We start from the raw sequence: 18813 nt of genomic DNA on the forward strand, positions 1-18813 counted from the left end.
AATATGCAATACAGTATTGTTAACTATAGTCACCATGCTGTTCATTACACTCCCAGAACTTATTTATCTTATAACTGGAAGTTTGTACCCTTTGAACATCTTCAGTCATTTCCGCCACCCCACGCCTTTGGCCACCACCAGTATTTTCAATATGTGAACATTTTTTACTCTCTAAAACATAGGAAAAAAGGTTTACTGAAAAATGAAAACATTAAAAAAATTTCTCTAGCCATCTTGCCCTTAGGTTTGCATATCACTTTTAATAATAAACCTTTTATTACTGAGCTCTTCATTTTTTAAAAATGCATGTTTAATTTGCCTCTAAATTATACTGATTTCAACAATGTAGAAATATGAAATATTGTAATCTCTTGTAGATAGTATCTTGCAATGTTGTTTCACCCAGTTTTTAAACTTGTTTTGTGATCTATGAAGATAGATTTGTGGCGAGTAAACAGAAAACACTTTCAAGTTGACAAGCTAACTGTACTGAATTTCATCTAGAAAGTTGTCCTCACATATTCTTCCTGTTTTAAAATCTGTTTTTCTAGTTGTTCATAAAAGTCACATATACTGTTTGGTCTTAAGGGATTATTAACTGCATAGCTTTCTTTGTCTAGCTTCTTTCCCCCCTTTTTCTGATTTATCACAAGATAATTTTGTTATAGGTGAGTTGGGTTAGTCATGCTAATGCTGTATTATCAGAGGGATAATTCTCTTGTTTCTTAGATCATAAAATCAAAACTTTCATTCCTCACTTTTTGCTCATTCTCAGTACGTACACACGCGCGCACACACACACACTTACATACACACACACACACATACATACATTTTTCATGTCTGATCACAATTTGACATATGATGTAATTTATCCTGAGCATCCGGTAGCAGGAGATCTGCTTACTGTCCAAACTATCCAGAGTGAATCTAAACTAGGAAGATTGTTTCTCCATGGAATAATGGGAATGCACAGCTGATAGAGGTTAAGAAGTGTTAATACAACTTAATATATAAATATATTATTATTAAGTAGCAGTTTTTAGGACAAGTCTAGGTGAATTTGTCTAATGTAGATGATTAATACTTACTCCTTTATTGTTGAGATAAATATCTTAGATTAGATTTAAGAATAATTGTGTCCCTCTTATTTTGAGCCAGAGTATAGTAAATGAACCTGAGTCTCTATTCATACTTAGAATGGTGAAATCAGGACATTAAAAATATGATACATTGTTTTATATTTTATGTAGAAATGTGGACATGTTTGTTGTTTGTTATATTTTTGCAAATATAACAAATTTCTTCTTATTGAAGAAAGCAGAATATGATTTAATAAACTTTCACATTTATTAAATTCACCTTATTTTCCCCTTACATAGGTTAAGTTCTAAATTTAACCTTTGAACTCTTTCAGGCCCTTAGGTGCTATTCTGGAAAAACTTAAGTAATGGATCAAAGGAAGAATGAGAGTATTGTTCCTAGTATCACTCAATTAGAAGATTTTCTTACAGAGCACAATTCCAATGTTGTTTGGCTTCTTGTTGGTAAGTAGAATATATTTTCTTGTACTTTATTGTTCTTTGTGTATGGATTAACAACTGCCAGATTTTAAGCAGTGGTTGACTGAAGTTAGAATGCTTACAGTACCATTTGTTTATTTTTTGGGGAGAAGATTTTAATCTATGCTTCTATGAATATTTGCTCTGGAAGGCTGTTTTCCTTAGACTGCCTCCTTGTCTGACTTAGGAGAAGTGGGATGAGAAGAAAGACATAGCTTATCTTTCCTGTTTCAGATCAGCTCTTCCATTCCCTATCCCAACATACAAGCAAACACTTTTGTTTTATTATAAAAGTGATAAATCCTTGTGGTAAATATGTTTTTGCCTAATTAATCTTCTCATCTCTTTCCTCACTCTTTAGGCACTTGACAGTGGGCTTTTTCAGTAATAAGTTTTTTTGTCTTATATTGCCGAACTTTTCTAGGTGTACACAAATAATACAAGACAGTGTATACTTAAATTGCAGAGAGAGGGAAGAAATATGAGTGAATGAATGAGTATGAACAAATAAGAAGAAATACAAATAAAATACCAAGGAAGGGAGAGATTACTGTAGGCTGTTACTGCCCAGGATGTTTTGTGGAAGGATGGTGTTTGACTTGAAGTTTAGCATGGGAATTAGAAAGATACAGAGAGGAAAGTAGGAAGGGTAAGATGAGGTGAGAGAGGAAAGGGAGGGTAATGGTAATATTTATTGAGGTAATATTTATTGAGCATCCTTTGTGTGCCACATGCCACAGGCATTTTGCATATGTTGTCTCACTTAATGCTCAGAGCAGACTTATGAGGGTAGGTGTTGTTTTCCTATTAACATGTTGGGGAATTGAGGCCCATAAGGATTAATTAACTCACACAGGTTACACAGCTGTTTTTTTCTGAGTGCAGGCGTATGCTTCTTTCATGACACTGCAGGATGCATGGTAGGGTTATGGTAGAGGTGAAGTGTATATAAAGGGAATTATAATGATTCATGATTTGTAGGTAGGATTGGATTACCATTTCAACTTCAAGTTTTTTTTTTCCTAATTGACAAACATGAACTACTGTAAATTATCATTAATGAAAAATAAAAAGTAAAATGAAATGCAAAACAATACTATGAAATATAACTTCATAAAAGCAGCATTTAAAAATTACCTTTTAGTTTAATTAAAGGCAGAATTCTTTCTTTTTTCCTTTTTAACATTTATTTATTTATTTTGGCTGTGCTGGGTCTTAGTTGCAGCAATCGGGATCTTCATTGCAGCATACGGGATCTTTAGTTGCAGCTTGCGGACTCTTAGTTGCAGCATGCATGCGGGATCTAGTTCCCAACCAGGGATCAAACCTGGGCCCACTGTGTTGGGAGCATGGAGTCTTACCCACTGGACCACCAGGGAAGTCCCGGCAGAATTCTTTCTTATTTCCTAGGTGCCCCTTCTCCTGTCACCTTGAATTTCTCATTTTCACATTGTATACAGCTCCTTTCTTTAAGGTGGAAATAATAGCAACGACCAGAAAAACCTTGAGGGATTCTTTAATCCCTCTGTTTTACTAATGGCCTTACACTGTTGAAGGGGATGGGGGGGACATGGTACAGTGAAAAGGCCATAATCCTCAGGTGGTTACTCTCTGGGAAAGAAGCGTACTTTCTCAGCAAATACCTTTTTTTTTTTTTTTTTTTTTTTTACGGTACGCGGGCCTCTCACTGTTGTGGCCTCTCCCGTTGCGGAGCACAGGCTCCAGACGCGCAGGCTCAGCGGCCATGGCTCACGGGCCCAGCCGCTCCGCGGCATGTGGGATCTTCCCGGACCGGGGCACAAACCCATGTCCCCTGCATCTGCAGGCGGACTCTCAACCGCTGCGCCACCAGGGAAGTCCTCAGCAAATACCTTTTGCCTTTCTGAAGGGCCCGTAACTACCTGCTCTTCACACGGTGATTTACAGTAAAAATTAATGCAAAATGACTTTAGCTTAAAACAATGTTATACCATGAAAATAAGTGTTCAAAAGAATTGTTCTAGAAATAATTTTTATGGGCAAATCATAGCACTTGCTATCTCAGAGCTATTACCATCAATCTAAGCTACCTTGAGGAATGTTGTATTTTGACTCTCAATGACTGCTTTGTTTTATCTATGTTAAATAATTTTTTTTTGTTGTTTTGCGGTACGCGGGCTTCTCACTGCTGTGGCCTCTCCCGTTGTGGAGCACAGGCTCCGGACGCGCAGGCTCAGCGGCCATGGCTCATGGGCCCAGCTGCTCTGTGGCATGTGGGATCCTCCCGGACCGGGGCACGAACCCGTGTCCCCTGCATCGGCAGGTGGACTCTCAACCACTGTACCACCAGGGAAGCCCTATGTTAAATAATTTTTAAAAAATTTTACGAACTTAATATGATGGTGCTAAAAGGTTACACATATTAAATTGCTTTATATTACTGTCTTAATCTAGAAAATAGTTATACTATTTAAATGAATAAGTAAAAGAAAATTTATTGAAAAATACTTTCTTGTGTTTCACGTTTTGTGTGTTTACAAACTAGGTTTTTTGGGAATACTATAAATTTTATAAGTGACCATAAACTTTTCATGAAAAACTCATGATCAAATTTAGAATATCGTTTACTGTAGTAATATTTACTGGTGTTCTTTAAAAGTAAGTTATTGTCTTGTCAATTGCAGCAAAATAGTATTTGGTGGCCTATTTAATATAGATATATCTTGAAGTAGGTTAAAATTGTCACTTTTTTCCAATAGTACTTTAAAAGCAGAGACTGTTGATTTTTTTAAAAAGTGACTTTTCGGGCTTCCCTCCCTGGTGGTACAGTGGTTAAGAATCCACCTGCCAGTGCAGGGGACACGGGTTCGAGCCCTGATCCAGGAAGATCCCACATGCCGTGGAGCAGCTAAGCCCGTGTGCCACAACTACTGAGCCTGCACTCTAGATCCCGTGAGCCACAGCTACTGAGCCCATGTGCCACAACTACTGAAGCCCATGCGCCTGGAGCCCATGCTCCACAACAAGAGAAGCCACCACAATGAGAAGCCCGCACCCCGCAATGAAGAGTAGCCCCGCTCGCCACAACTAGAGAAAGCCCGTGCGCAGCAACAAAGATCTAACACAGCCAAAAATAAAATAAATAAATTTATTTTTAAAAAAAGTGACTTTTCTATGATGTAAAAAAAACGTTTTCTTTATTTTTAAGTGGACTGTATTAGAAGTGAGCTTTTAGCCTAATAAAGGTAGTTTTCTTTTTCATAATATTCAGAAATATGGGCTTTTTCGTCCCAGAACATCTTTGTGTATGTTTAATAACTAAAGCAGTACAAAGGAGTGAAAAAGAAAACAGGAAAAAAAGGGAAGCAGTTTTACTTGAAACATTACTTTACTTCATCTGATTGAAATCTGTGTTTTTCTGGCTAATGACTTACAGGGAATGAAGAAAGTTGGATAAAGAATCAACTTCTGGTTTTGAAAATTCAAGTTATTAAATTGTAAGAGGACATTTTACCATATGGAAATAAATCCTCTTGTTTCTGAACATGATAAATGATCTTTCACTAACAAATTTTTATTGAGATACTAAGATGATCGAAGGAAACATATAGTGAGATCCTTTATTTTCTGCATTTTTTTCTCCCAACAGCTACCATTTTGTCCTGTGGATGGATTATTTATCTCACATATTATAATTCTCGGAATGTTGGTCTTATTTTAACACTGGTTCTTAACAGATTATACAAGCATGGCTATATCCATATTGGTAAGTTTTGAGTAATTTTTTTCTTCTGTGTAATCTTGAGATGTATATTGTAAATATGTATTTTATAAACAGATAGTAGCTTTAGGAATTTACCTTTGTTTTATGAAAGTTAAACTAATTTAACTGGAATTTCTCTCATATAGCATATACTTCAAGTAGAGTTGAACTACCACTTGGTTATGTCCTTTACCTCATTCTTATTTCTTAAAGTGTTTCTAAGCCTTTTTTTTTTTTTGGCTCATAAGAAATAATCATTAAAATAATTTGAAAAATCTAGACATATAAAATATGGAACTAGAAGTTTCTTGAGGTCTTGCTATCCAAAGAAAATTTCTAATGCTTGATGAAGTTTTACTGTTTTTTTTTAAACTGATACCTAAAAAATCTATAACTGTAAGTGGAATCATCTTGTGTATTTCATTTTGTAGCCTTCTTTATTACTTTAGCTTGACTACTTATAAATGGGAAGTTTGCAAATAGAAAGGAGGGTGTATTAGGAAGTTATATGCCTTAGAAAGCCCTAAACCACTGGGAAAAAGGGGTGAGGAGTCAGCAAATAGAATGTTTCTGATCTTCCTTAGAGTTGAGTACCTCTTAGTGGTCATAAATAAAACTTCTCTCAAACGTAAGTACTCTTTCATTAATTTGAGGCAATGACTGGTTCCTGGAGTCACCCAAATTAATGGAGAAGAATGGTGAATTAGTCACTGCTTTGGGTTTTTTGTTTGTTTGTTTTTTATACTGAAGGTTCTTATTAGTCATCAATTTTATACACATCAGTGTATATGTATCAATCCCAATCACCCAATTCAGCACACCACTATCCCCACCCCACTGCGGTTTTCGCCCCTTGGTGTCCATACGTTTGTTCTCTACATGTGTGTCTCAACTTCTGTCCTGCAAACCGGTTCATCTGTACCATTTTTCTAGGTTCCACATACATGCGTTAATATATGATATTTGTTTTTCTCTTTCTGACTTCTCTCTGTATGACAGTCTCTAGATCCATCCACGTCTCAACAAATGACTCAATTTCATTCCTTTCTATGGCTGAGTAATATTCCATTGCATATATGTACCACTACTTCTTTATCCATTCGTCTGTCGATGGGCATTTAGGTTGCTTGCATGACCTGGCTATTGTAAATAGCGCTGCAATGAACATTGGGGTGCATGTGTCTTTTTGAATTATGGTTTTCTCTGGGTATGAGCCCAGTAGTGGGATTGCTGGATCATATGGTAATTCTATATTTAGTTTTTTAAGGAACCTCCATACTGTTCTCCATAGTGACTGTATCAATTTACATTCCCACCAACAGTGCAAGAGGGTTCCCTTTTCTCCACACCCTCTCCAGCATTTGTTGTTTGTAGATTTTCTGATGATGCCCATTCTAACTGGTGTGAGGTGGTACCTCATTGTACTTTTGATTTGCATTTCTCTCATAATCAGTGATGTTGAGCAGCTTCTCATGTGCTTCTTGACCATCTGTCTTTTTTGGAGAAATGTCTATTTAGGTCTTCTTCCCATTTTTGGATTGGGTTGTTTGTTTCTTTAATATTGAGCTGCATGAGCTGTTTATATATTTTGGAGATTAATCCTTTGTCCGTTGATTCGTTTGCAAAAATATTTTATCCCATTCTGAGGGTTGTCTTTTGGTCTTGTTTATGGTTCCCTTTGCTGTGCAAAAGTTTTGAAGTTTCATTAGGTCCCATTTGTTTATTTTTGTTTTTATTTCCATTACTCTAGGAGGTGGATCAAAAAAGATCTTGCTGTGGCTTATGTCAAAGAGTGTTCTTCCTATGTTTTCCTCTAAGAGTTTTATAGTGTCCGGTCTTACATCTAGGTCTCGAATCCATTTTGAGTTTATTATTGTGTATGGTGTTAGGGAGTGTTCTAATTTCATTCTTTTACATGTAGCTGTCCAGTTTTCCCATCACCACTTATTGAAGAGACTGTCTTCTCTCCATTGTATATCTTTGCCTCCTTTGTCATAGATTAGTTGACCATAGGTGCGTGGGTTTATCTCTGGGCTTTCTGTCTTGTTCCATTGATCTATGTTTCTGTTTTTGTGACACTACCATATTTTCTTGATTACTGTAGCTTTGTAGTATAGTCTGAAATCAGGGAGTCTGATTCCTCCAGCTCTGTTTTGTTCCCTCAAGACTGCTTTGGCTATTCGGGGTCTTTTGTGTCTCCATACGAATTTTAAGATGATTTGTTCTAGTTCCATAAAAAATGCCATTGGTAATTTGATAGGGAGTGCATTGAATCTGTAGATAGCTTTGGGTAGTATAGTCATTTTCACAATATTGATTCTTCCAATCCAAGAACATGGTATATCTCTCCATCTGTTGGTATCATCTTTAATTTGTTTTATCAGTGTCTTATAGTTTTCTGCATACAGGTCTTTTGTCTCCCTAGGTAGGTTTATTCCTAGGTATTTTATTCTTTTGGTTGCAATGGTAAATGGGAGTGTTTCCATAATTTCTCTTTCAGATTTTTCATCATTAGTGTATAGGAATGCAAGAGATTTCTGTGCATTAATTTTGCATCCTGCAACTTTACCAAATTCATCAATTAGCTCTAAGAAGTTTTCTGGTGGCATTTTTAGGATTCTCTATGTATAGTATCATGTCATCTGCAAACAGTGACAGTTTAACTTCTTCTTTTCCAGTTTGTATTCCTTTTATTTCTTTTTCTTCTCTGATTGCCATGGCTAGGACTTCCAAAACTATGTTGAATAATAATGGCAAGAGTGGACATCCTTGTCTCATTCCTGATGTTAGAGGAAATGCTTTCAGTTTTCACCATTGAGAATGATGTTTGCTGTGGGTTTGTCATATATGGCCATTATTATGTTGAGGTAGGTTCCCTCTATGCCCACTTTCTGGAGAGTTTTTATCATAAATGGGTGTTGAATTTTGTCAGAAGCATCTTCTGCATCTATTGAGATGATCATATGGTTTTCTTCAATTTGTTACTATGGTGTATCACATTGATTGATTTGCATATATTGAAGAATCCTTGCATCCCTGGGATAAATCTGACTTGATCATGATGTATGATTCTTTTAATGTGTTGTTGGATTCTGTTTGCTAGTATTTCGTTGAGGATTTTTGCATCTATATTCATCAGTGATATTGGTCTGTAATTTTCTTTTTTTGTAGTGTCTTTTTCTGGTTTTGGTATCAGGGTGATGGTGGCCTCATAGAATGAATTTGGGAGTGTTCCTTCCTCTGCAATTTTTGGAAGCGTTTGAGAAGGATGGGTGATAGCTCTTCTCTAAATGTTTGATAGAATTCACCTGTGAAGTCCTGGACTTTTGTTTGTTGGAAGAGTTTTAATCACAGTTTCAATTTCATTATTTGTGATTGGTCTGTTCATATTTTCTGTTTCTTCCTGGTTCAGTTTTGGAAGGTTATACCTTCCTAAGAATTTGTCCATTTCTTCCAGGTTGTCCATTTTATTGGCATAGAGTTGCTTGTAGTAGTCTCTTAGGATGCTTTGTGTTTCTGCAGTGTCTGTTTTAACTTCTTTTCCATTTCTAATTTTATTGATTTGAGTCCTCTCACTCTTTTTCTTGATGAGTCTGGCTAATGGTTTATCAATTTTATTTATCTTCTCAAAGAACCAACTTTTAGTTTTATTGATCTTTGCTATTGTTTTCTTTGTTTCTATTTCATTTATTTCTGCTCTGATCTTTATGATTTCTTTCCTTCTGCTAAGTTTGGGTTTTGTTTGTTCTTCTTTCTCTGGTTCCTTTAGGTGTAAGTTTTGATTGTTTACTTGAGATTTTTCTTGTTTCTTGAGGTAGGCTTGTATAGCTATAAACTTCCCTCTTAGAACTGCTTTTGCTGCATCCCATAGGTTTTGAATCGTCGTGTTTTCATTGTCATTTGTCTCTAGGTATTTTTTGATTTCCTCTTTGATTTCTTCAGTGATCTCTTGGTTATTTAGTAATGTATTGTTTAGTCTCCATGTGTACATGTTTTTTACATGTTTTTTCCCTGTAATTGACTTCTAATCTCATAGCGTCATGGTCAGACAAGATGCTTGATATGATTTCATTTTTCTGAAATTTACTGAGGCTTCATTTGTGACCCAAGATGTGATCTATCCTGGACAATGTTCCATGCGCACTTGAGAAGAAAGTGTAATCTGCTGTTTTCGGATGGAATGTCCTATAAATATCAGTTAAATCTATCTGGTCTGTTGTGTCATTTAAAGCTTCTGTTTCCTTATTTATTTCCATTTTGGATGATCTGTCCATTGGTGTAAGTAAGGTGTTAAAGTCCCCCACTATTATTGTGTTACTGTCGATTTCCTCTTTTATAGCTCTTAGCAGTTGCCTTATGTATTGAGGTGCTCCTTTGTTGGGTGCATATATATTTATAATGTTGGGTGCATATATGTTGGGTGCATATATATTTATAATTGTTATATCTTCTTCTTGGATTGATGTTGGGTGCATATATATTTATGTTGGATGCATGTATATGTTGGGTGCATATATATTTATAATTGTTATATCTTCTTCTTGGATTGATCCCTTGATCATTATGTAGTTTCCTTCCTTGTCTCTTGTAACATTCTTTATTTTAAAGTCTATTTTATCTGATATGAGTATAGCTACTCCAGCTTTCTTTTGATTTCCATTTGCATGGAATATCTTTTTCCATCCCCTCACTTTCAGTCTGAATGTGTCCCTAGGTCTGAAGTGGGTCTCTTGTAGACAGCATATATATGGGTCTTGTTTTTGTATCCATTCAGCAAGCCTGTGTCTTTTGGTTGGAGCATTTAATCCTTTAACATTTAAGGTAATTATCGATATGTAGGTTCCTATGACCATTTTCTTAATTGTTTTGGGTTTGTTTTTGTAGGTCCTTTTCTTCTCTTGTGTTTCCCACTTAGAGAAGTTCCTTTAGCATTTGTTGTAGAGCTGGTTTGGTGGTGCTGAATTCTCTTAGCTTTTGCTTGTCTGTAAAACTTTTGATTTCTCCATCGAATCTGAATGAGATCCTTGTCAGGTAAAGTAATCTTGCCGGTAGGGTAGTGTAGTTTCTTCCCTTTCATCACTTTAAGTATATCACGCCACTCCCTTCTGGCTTGTAGAGTTTCTGCTGAGAAATCAGCTGTTAACCTTATGGGAGTTCCCTTGTATGTTATTTGTCATTTTTCCCTTCCTGCTTTTAATAATTTTTCTTTATCTTTAATTTTTGCCAATTTGATTACTATGTGTCTCGACGTGTTTCTCCTTGGGTTTATCCTGTATGGGATTCGCTGCGCTTCCTGGACTTCGGTGGCTATATCCTTTCCCATGTTAGGGAAGTTTTTGACTATAATATCTTCAAATATTTTCTCTGGTCCTTTCTCTCTCTCTTCTCCTTCTGGGACCCCTATAATGCGAATGTTGTTGCGTTTAATGTTGTCCCAGAGGTCTCTTAGGCTGTCTTCATTTCTTTTCATTCCTTCTTCTTTATTCTGTTCCGCAGCAGTGAATGCCAGCATTCTGTCTTCCAGGTCACTTATCCATTCTTCTGCCTCAGTTATTCTGCTATTGATTCCTTCTAGTGTAGTTTTCATTTCAGTTATTGTATTGTTCATCTCTGTTTGTTTGTTCTTTAATTATTCTAGGTCTTTGTTAAACATTTCTTGCATCTTCTCGATCTTTGCCTCCATTCTTTTTCTGAGGTCCTGGATCATCTTCACTATCATTATTCTGAATTCTCTTTCTGGAAGGTTGCCTATCTCCACTTCATTTAGTTGTTTTTCTGGGGTTTTATCTTGTTCCTTCATCTGGTATATAGCCCTCTGCCTTTTCATCTTGTCTGTCTTTCTGTGAATGTGGATTTTGTTCCACAGGCTTCAGGATTCTAGTTCTTCTTGTTTCTCCTGTCTGCCCCCTGCACTGCTTTGGGTTTATTTAATGTCTATGCCTAGTTAAGGGAATTATCCATAGGAAGTAGCTGTTTAAACTAGTGTTCTCAAAAAATAAAATAAAATAAAATAAAATAAAATAATGTTCTCATATAGTTATTTAGTAGCTCAGTTCATAGTGATGATATGTATGGCACTTTTTGTTATATTTGAGGGAAAAATGTTAGAAGGTTAGTAAGGCTTTAAGGATATCAGAAAGGGAGTAGGGAGAGAACATTTAATTATTGAGTAAATTGAATGCTAGGAGCATTTAAAGCTTTAAGGGCTCTACTGTCTTTCAAAACAATTACATTAATTGCTGTTGTTTTTTTCCTACAACAGGCTCCTTTTCTTTCTCTGTTCTTTCTGGAAAAGTCATGGTTCGTGAAATCTATTACATTACAGAAGACATGTCTATTAGGTAAGAATAAATAAATAAATAAATGTGGGCCCATCTTAAACAAATTTGAAATATTTCAAAAATTTTTTGATTATGATACTGTATTGAATATGACTTGCTTTTTATATTAGAAATGTTGGCCTTTTCAAATAAAATCATAAATCAAAAATCATTTTCTTCAGTGACTCATACTTGGTGAATTGATTTTTTTAAATGTTTCTATCAGTGGATTAATTTAGCTAAGGTTTAAGCTGGCAAAATAGTACTGAATAGCAGCTTATGGAAATGAATAATCTTATATCATCTGTAGTTTTAAATATTGAGCCATTAGATTACCTGACCATTTTTGTTGTAGAATTCATTGTGGTCATTTGTTATGTAAGCAAGGATCAGAGACGTTGATAACTCTCATCCATTAGTTCCTTAGTATAGATAGTCAGTTTTTAGAATTTTTTAGCGCTTACTAGCATTTCTAATTTTACCTTAAGGTGGAAATGAAATCTGAATATAATAAGAAATGATAGTTCATATGTCTGATATATTCCGTCTTCTGTAAGCCTTGAAAGAAAAGCTTACTCTTATTTTTGTGATTTGCTTAAAATTTGTTACTTAGATAAAACTTGAAGATATGGAATTAGTTGAGAGGTGCTAGGGTTTGGCAGCCCTCATACCTCACTTATAACGGAGAGGTAACTTCTTTGTGAGTCTAAAATTATTTCCAAGTTAAAAGTAAAAAGTAAAAGTTAGGCTATAATTCCATGCTTCTGGGATATGAAGTGTTGTATCATTGTAGAAATGAAAGAAAATCTTTAAAAGTTTTCCCTTAGTGTGCTAATATCCCCCTTTGAAGATTTGGCTTTTAGTTTATATAATTTTAACTCCTTTTTTAAATTTAAAAAATTTTAAATTTAAATTTATAAAAGAAAAAGTTTTTTCTGTTAACACTTTAGTTTCCTGTTAAATGTAATGTGGTATTACAGTTTACCTAAATAGAAGAATCTTAAGAGCTTTGCAAATCTTCTTTTCCTTTCTTAACTGGAAGATTATGAAACATCTTGGTATGCTAGTGTCCTGTTGAAAATTTTGTGTATTTCCTTATTATCAATTGCCTGCATTTTATAATAATTAAGAAATGAGTTAAGTGAATTGTTACTTAAGCTTTCATTTCTGTAATTTATCTTGCTTAGAATTCAAGATGGATTTATAATTTTTCGGTGGTGGAAAATGTATAACCCAAAGCAGAAGCAACATGGTGAGCTTTCATTTTTTCATGTGTTTGAAATCTTCAATCATATAATCAGAATTTTCATTTGTAGATGTTGGAATGTCTCACATTTTGTAATAGTTAAAAATATTTTTAAAAGCTTTGGAGTTTACAGAACTGATTTTAATACCCCTTGGCTGGAAATCCTTCAGCAGCTTTCCTCTTGCATGGTTAAATGTAGTTTCTTTAACCTATTATTTACTTAGGGTTATTCTCAGTATGACCCTTACCCACATTTCCACCCTTACCTCCTATTACATCTATGGACTTAATCCCATACTGTGGTTAGAGTGGCCTTCCTAGCACTCTTTAATCATTCTACTAAGACACTTCTCTTACTTTTCAGCTTCTTTGACTTTATTTATACTTTTACGTGACATTGTGACTAATTCTCATTTATCTACTATGGTAAGGATGAGCAGAAAAGAGGAATTGCAGACTTTGACTCTCTTCTGGTTCTGCTTTTTAATCATCAGAATTTTCTCTCAGAATATTGTCCTCAAATCTTCATTTCACAACTGTAGGTGTTCCTGTCTGTGAATGTACCCTTCCTTCTCTACATTAACCACACCAGTGGCCTCAAGGAGAGTACACCTTGTCTTTACTTTCTAGAATATTGATTCTCAAACATTTTTGATCTCAGGAACCTATTACATTGTTCTAAATTATTGAGGATTCCAAAGAGCTTTTATTCATGTAAGTTATATCTATTTATATTTACTGCATTCAAAATTAAGCCTGATCATTATAGAAACATTTTTATTTCATTAAAAATACCTATCATAAATCCATTACATATTAAAATAAATAACAAATTTAATGAAGAATAACTTTTCCAAAGCAAAAAAATTAGTGAAAAGAGTGACACTGTTTTATATTTTGCAAATATTTGAAATATCCTAATGGAAGATAATTGAATTCTCACCTCTGCTTTTATTTTCAGTCTGTTGTACCATATACTTCATGTAGCCTTTAAAAAACTCCACTGTCCACTCATGGGAGAATGAGAAAAAGTCAAACATCTTAGTATAATACTATCAAAATAATTCTGACTTTGTGGTCCTCCGGAAAGGGTTTCAGTATCTCCCCAGAGGTCCCTGGACCATATTTTGATAACTACAGAGATTTTAAGTGGGACCTGGGAGTGTAAGGTCAAAAGAGGACGAAACCCCTCCACCTTTTCTTAGCGATGAAGACCTCTGTTTCTGGCACCCCACTGAGATTCTGAAATGGTGGTTGGTTCTGTATAACTTTGGAATTTTGCAATTAAATGTTGGGTTTTGTGTGTGTGTGTGTGTGTGTGTGTGTGTGAGCTCACCTAGGAATCTTACCATTGTATATAACTTGTTTGTATAGGAAAATAGATTTAAAGTTCCAAAAGTTTTAAAACTTATCAAAACTTTGAGCTATCCTAAATTACTTTTAGATTTTGCTATTGTTTCACCATTGTTTAGTCTTTTTTTAAACTGTCATTTCCTTGCTCCCACGTATCTTTTGCCCCTCCTATATAATACGTAATAATGTACTCTACCTTGAAAAGGTTGGCATTAGTTGGTTACAATTTGACATCTGAAGAGGTAATGAAATCAGAATGATTAGAAGAAATAATGGCAAATTTCATGTCTGGAAAAAGTTTTCTCAAAATTAGAGTTGTACATTAGATAATTTTGAACAGAGGCTGAGTGACTTCATATGATAAAAGTATTCTGTGGGACTTTGGAATAGGATTTTTACAATCTTTCATCTGTGATTAAGAATGACTGGCTCTATGTTATTACCAGTCTTCAGTCTGTGATTTTAGAATATCAGTTGTTAAACCAACCTTTTTACCTCTTTTCTTAGCATTTACTAGAAGCATTCTCACAGGAAAAAAAAAGTGTTCTTTAGATATTATGTTAGTGCATTGGGAATCTTTTAAGTTTTGACTTTTTATGAAATCTGAATAAATTCAAAATTTTGAGTCACTTTGCTACACTGTTAACCATGTTAAATGTTGTGGAGAGAATTTTCTTGCCTTTTTTTTTTTAATTTTTAAGTCTTAAAGGTGGCAGTTAAGTAAAGATATCTTACACTTTAGAGATGGTTAAAGCTCATTCCTGAGAGCCAAGTTTTTTTGAGCTCAGTCCCAGCTTCTAACACATTTACTTAACTTTGTGCAGGCCCAGTATTTCTGCCTCTGATTTAGTTTGAAAAGTCCATCTGATTTGTCCCTTAGAGATAGATTACTTTAGGAGAATATTTTTCCTCAGCACATCATGCTTCTTTTAATCTTGTAGTCTGTTTGTTAGGTGACTTGCTGTTTTGACTTAATCTTTTTTTTTTCTCTTTACATGTTTAGTTAACATAAGCTTTGTTGTTAACAAGGTTACAATGGAGCTGAAACAAAAATTCTCTTCATTTATATAGCTTGTTTGTGATAAAAAAACTATTTGTATATTTATATTAGGAATTTTATTCCCAATTTTTTTTTTTTTTTTTAGTGTTTTAAAATGTTCATGTGAACGGATAAAGCTGTAGGGGGTGATGGGGTGAGGAAGCCCATTCGGCCTTAGGGCACCTCCACCCCATGCTTTTTACCCCAGGATTCCAAGGAACACAGTTAGGAAACAACCAATTTTTCTCAAAATCTGTTACCAATTTGGAAACAATTAATGTTCTCAAAACCCCTCATTTGGCAGATGGAAAATCAGAAACTACTGTGATTATAGCTGGTAAAATTGGGACAAAAACCCAGGTCTGCTAACTTCCAGTGTAGTGCTTCTTATATTTATAAGACAACCTTGTCAAATGTGGCCTAAGAAGGTTCCTTAGAGGTTCTCATGGATAAACACTGATCACAGCTTATGGGGAGGAATGAAGACATTTGCAGTATCCAGAGGCAACTGTACGACTTAAACTAAGCCTACTGCGATTGCCCATTTCAGAATTTTCTTTGACACAGGGAATACCATCCTAAATTGTTTATAGTCTTTTTTTTTTTGAAGAAATTAATTCATTTTATCATGAAATGTAACATCTTAAAGTGGATTGCTATTCACCAAAACACATGGATGAGGGTCAAGAGTAACTGACCCAAGTTCTTTAGGAAAGAGGTAACTTTTGATAAAAATCTTTACCTAATTGAACAGATTTTTATTTTGAATTCATTTTACTGATCATTGTGTTAAGTTGGAGTGGGGGATTAAAAAAAGAGGTGCTATCCACATCCACTTGAGGGAATACATGCATACAAACAATTGTAATTAAAGAAAAAATGGAGCAATGAGTGTGTGTTAAGGAAAAATACTGAGAACCATCTTCAAAGTTGGTCCATACCAACTTTCGTATGGACCACTTGGTGTGGTCCCAGCTGGTTCATGGTTTGATGATGTTGAAAGTTCTGCCCATTGGTCAAGAAGCAGAATGGTAGATGGAGGGCTGTTGTGAAAGTTCCATCTCTTAGGCAGCATGCTTGATGATGACAGTGAGTAGGACTGTGTCATGCAGAGGTGGAGTGGGTGGGAGGGTAGCTCAGATGGAATAACTGGTTTGACCAATGGCAATAAGGTTGGAAAACGGATGTTTAGGAATTAACAACTCCATTTGGTGGTAAATATAAGGTAAAGGAATAATAGGGGATAATTTGGAAGCTGTGCTATGGAGGATATTAAACACCTGGCAGCCATTGCCGTGAAAGGTTTTTGAGCAGGGGAGTGATATGAACTTAGCTCATTTCAAAGAATATAGCAAAATGTAATCACTACTTGAGATGCATAACCCAAGACTAATATAATAGCTCAAATATTAGCCCTTCCTTGACTGGCTCTCCCCTGTCATTTCTTTGTGTCTTGAATTCTTTTTGTCACTCTTAATGTTAACATAAATCTGTGTCTCTGCTCTCCCTCTGTAATTGTCCATAATGTAGAACAGAAATATTACCATAATTTTTGGATATTTTATGTTTTTCTTAATATTGAATAACATTTAAATTATTTTTTCCAAATTGTTCTTTCTCATTTTTTTTTATGCCAGAGGTTTGCAGTAGAAAAAAGATCTCACCCCTCCATTTTACAGTGATGTTAAAAGTTGGTAGACTTTATCAGTTATCACTTTTATAATTCTAATTATTTGCTCATAGTTTTAAAAATTTAAATGTATGTGCTCATGAGTAGCACAGCTTTGGTGAATGGTCAAAGAAGTTTCTCTTCCATATGCTTTTAAAAGATATTCTTTGTCGTAAAGGATGACGTTCTTAACAATGTGCTCACAGTTACACCCTTCAAAGGTAAAGACACAATGCCAAATAACAGTGCAGGAATAAGCAGTTTGGTCTAACTACATTATTAGTCTAGCATTTATAAGGGACAGAATTTATCAGTAGAATATAGTGTAGAGGAATGAATAGGCTGCAAAGTAAGCTTTTGATAAAAAGTTGGACAATATTATGGAATATAGGTTAAAATAGTGAGCTCTATTCAGTAGCAAGACCTTACATTCTGGATATTACTTCTTGCTGATTAAGGGAAGATCCATGTGCTTTGACAGTTAACCAAGCAGGAAGTAGAGATGATTGATAGTTCTTGGTGGAAAATTTAGAAGCCTAACTGGGGCATGTGCCTGAGAAGATACATGGCCACTAGCCTTCCAAGGAGATAGGCCCCATTGGTGGGTAGGACCAAGATTTTCATTAGGAAGTTTTAGAGCTGCTCTATTATGAGAAAAGAGGTGTGTTAAGTGCTGACACTACTATGCCATAGAGCTTGGTTGGGATAATTTAAGCCAGGAGCAGATTTAAAGTTGTCACTTGTCCAGTTTAACCCTTTAAAAAAGAGAAAACAGAACACATCTAATTCATTTACCATAGAGTTTGTTGTAAAATATGCCCTAGGTCACGAATTAGTGATCTGTTATAGATGGTTGTCGGCTAAAGGCCACTTAATGAGGATATCAGTCAAAAATTTTATTTTTAGGGTATTTAATTTTAAGGGATTCTTTTGGAAAATAAATAGCAGGGCCAGTTGCCTCTTAATATGTGGTGATATATCATAGTGTTTAAATTCATACTAGTCTGACAAACTAGGCATGCATCCTTCTTATCCAGAGGAATTCTTGGGCTGTTGAGAAGCGAAAGGATGATGGTAAAGTATGTCCCTTTCTGTTATTTTGTTGCTTAGAAGTTTTAGCCTAATATAATCTAGTACTTTTAAATTTGTAGCATCTAGATCTTGTTTGTTAAATACATAAAGGAACTAAAAATCCCTGAACAATTCTTAAAAGGTCAGCAGACTATTTTGTCTTTGTGCTAAGTATCGATTCTAAGTATTACAAGACTTTGTCAGCACTTCTGCAGTTTAGATTTTTTACTGCAAATAACATGTGTCCCAATTATATAATTAAATAAGTGCCTTTTTCCTGATTTCCCTTTGGAAAACAAGAAGTCTCAATTAGCTGTTTGCTTAGGAGACTTAAGCTGTTCTACAACATTCATTTACTTTTTTCCTCCATAAATTAACTGCTTGTTAAGAGCCTTTTATGTCTATACTTCTATCTATTGGGTATTTTATTAAAAAATGAGTTTGGGAAGCCCATTATGTGAATGTTAGATGACAAGGAGTATGAGAAAGAGAAGATTTCTGCCTTCAAGGGTAGAGCAGTGTTCATGTAGAGAGAAGATTTAAAAGAGCCAGTTGATTATACCTTTCTTAAATTATGTATAAAATAAAGTTTTCCATTTGACTCCCAGTATCATCAGAATGAATGAAATCTAAAAACTGCTTTTAAAATTTCCAGGAGAGATAAATGTCAGTGAGAAATCTAGTGTTACCAGAATTTAACAATTAAATACTACATTTAAGTTTTGACTATTGATCAGTTTTTTTTTTTTTTATAAAATGCAAAGAAATAACCGGACCCGTTTTGTACATTTCTGTTTTCAGGGATTAATAA

General features: G+C 34.9%; 1 protein-coding gene across 2 annotated transcripts in view; it reads left to right on the forward strand.

Moving 5' to 3' along the window:
- Positions 1–1450: 1450 nt before the first annotated feature.
- The window catches only part of BLTP1 (bridge-like lipid transfer protein family member 1), a 191784-nt gene continuing 174421 nt past the window's right edge, over positions 1451–18813 (forward strand). For both annotated transcript variants that reach the window (XM_060148668.1, XM_060148669.1), the window contains exons 1-4: positions 1451–1547; positions 5191–5307; positions 11567–11645; positions 12812–12876. In XM_060148668.1, the coding sequence (XP_060004651.1) occupies positions 1451–1547; positions 5191–5307; positions 11567–11645; positions 12812–12876 (358 nt within the window). The remainder of the gene's footprint in view (positions 1548–5190; positions 5308–11566; positions 11646–12811; positions 12877–18813) is intronic.

Source organism: Lagenorhynchus albirostris, chromosome 4, assembly GCF_949774975.1.
Source record: "Lagenorhynchus albirostris chromosome 4, mLagAlb1.1, whole genome shotgun sequence".
NCBI lineage: Eukaryota > Metazoa > Chordata > Mammalia > Artiodactyla > Delphinidae > Lagenorhynchus > Lagenorhynchus albirostris.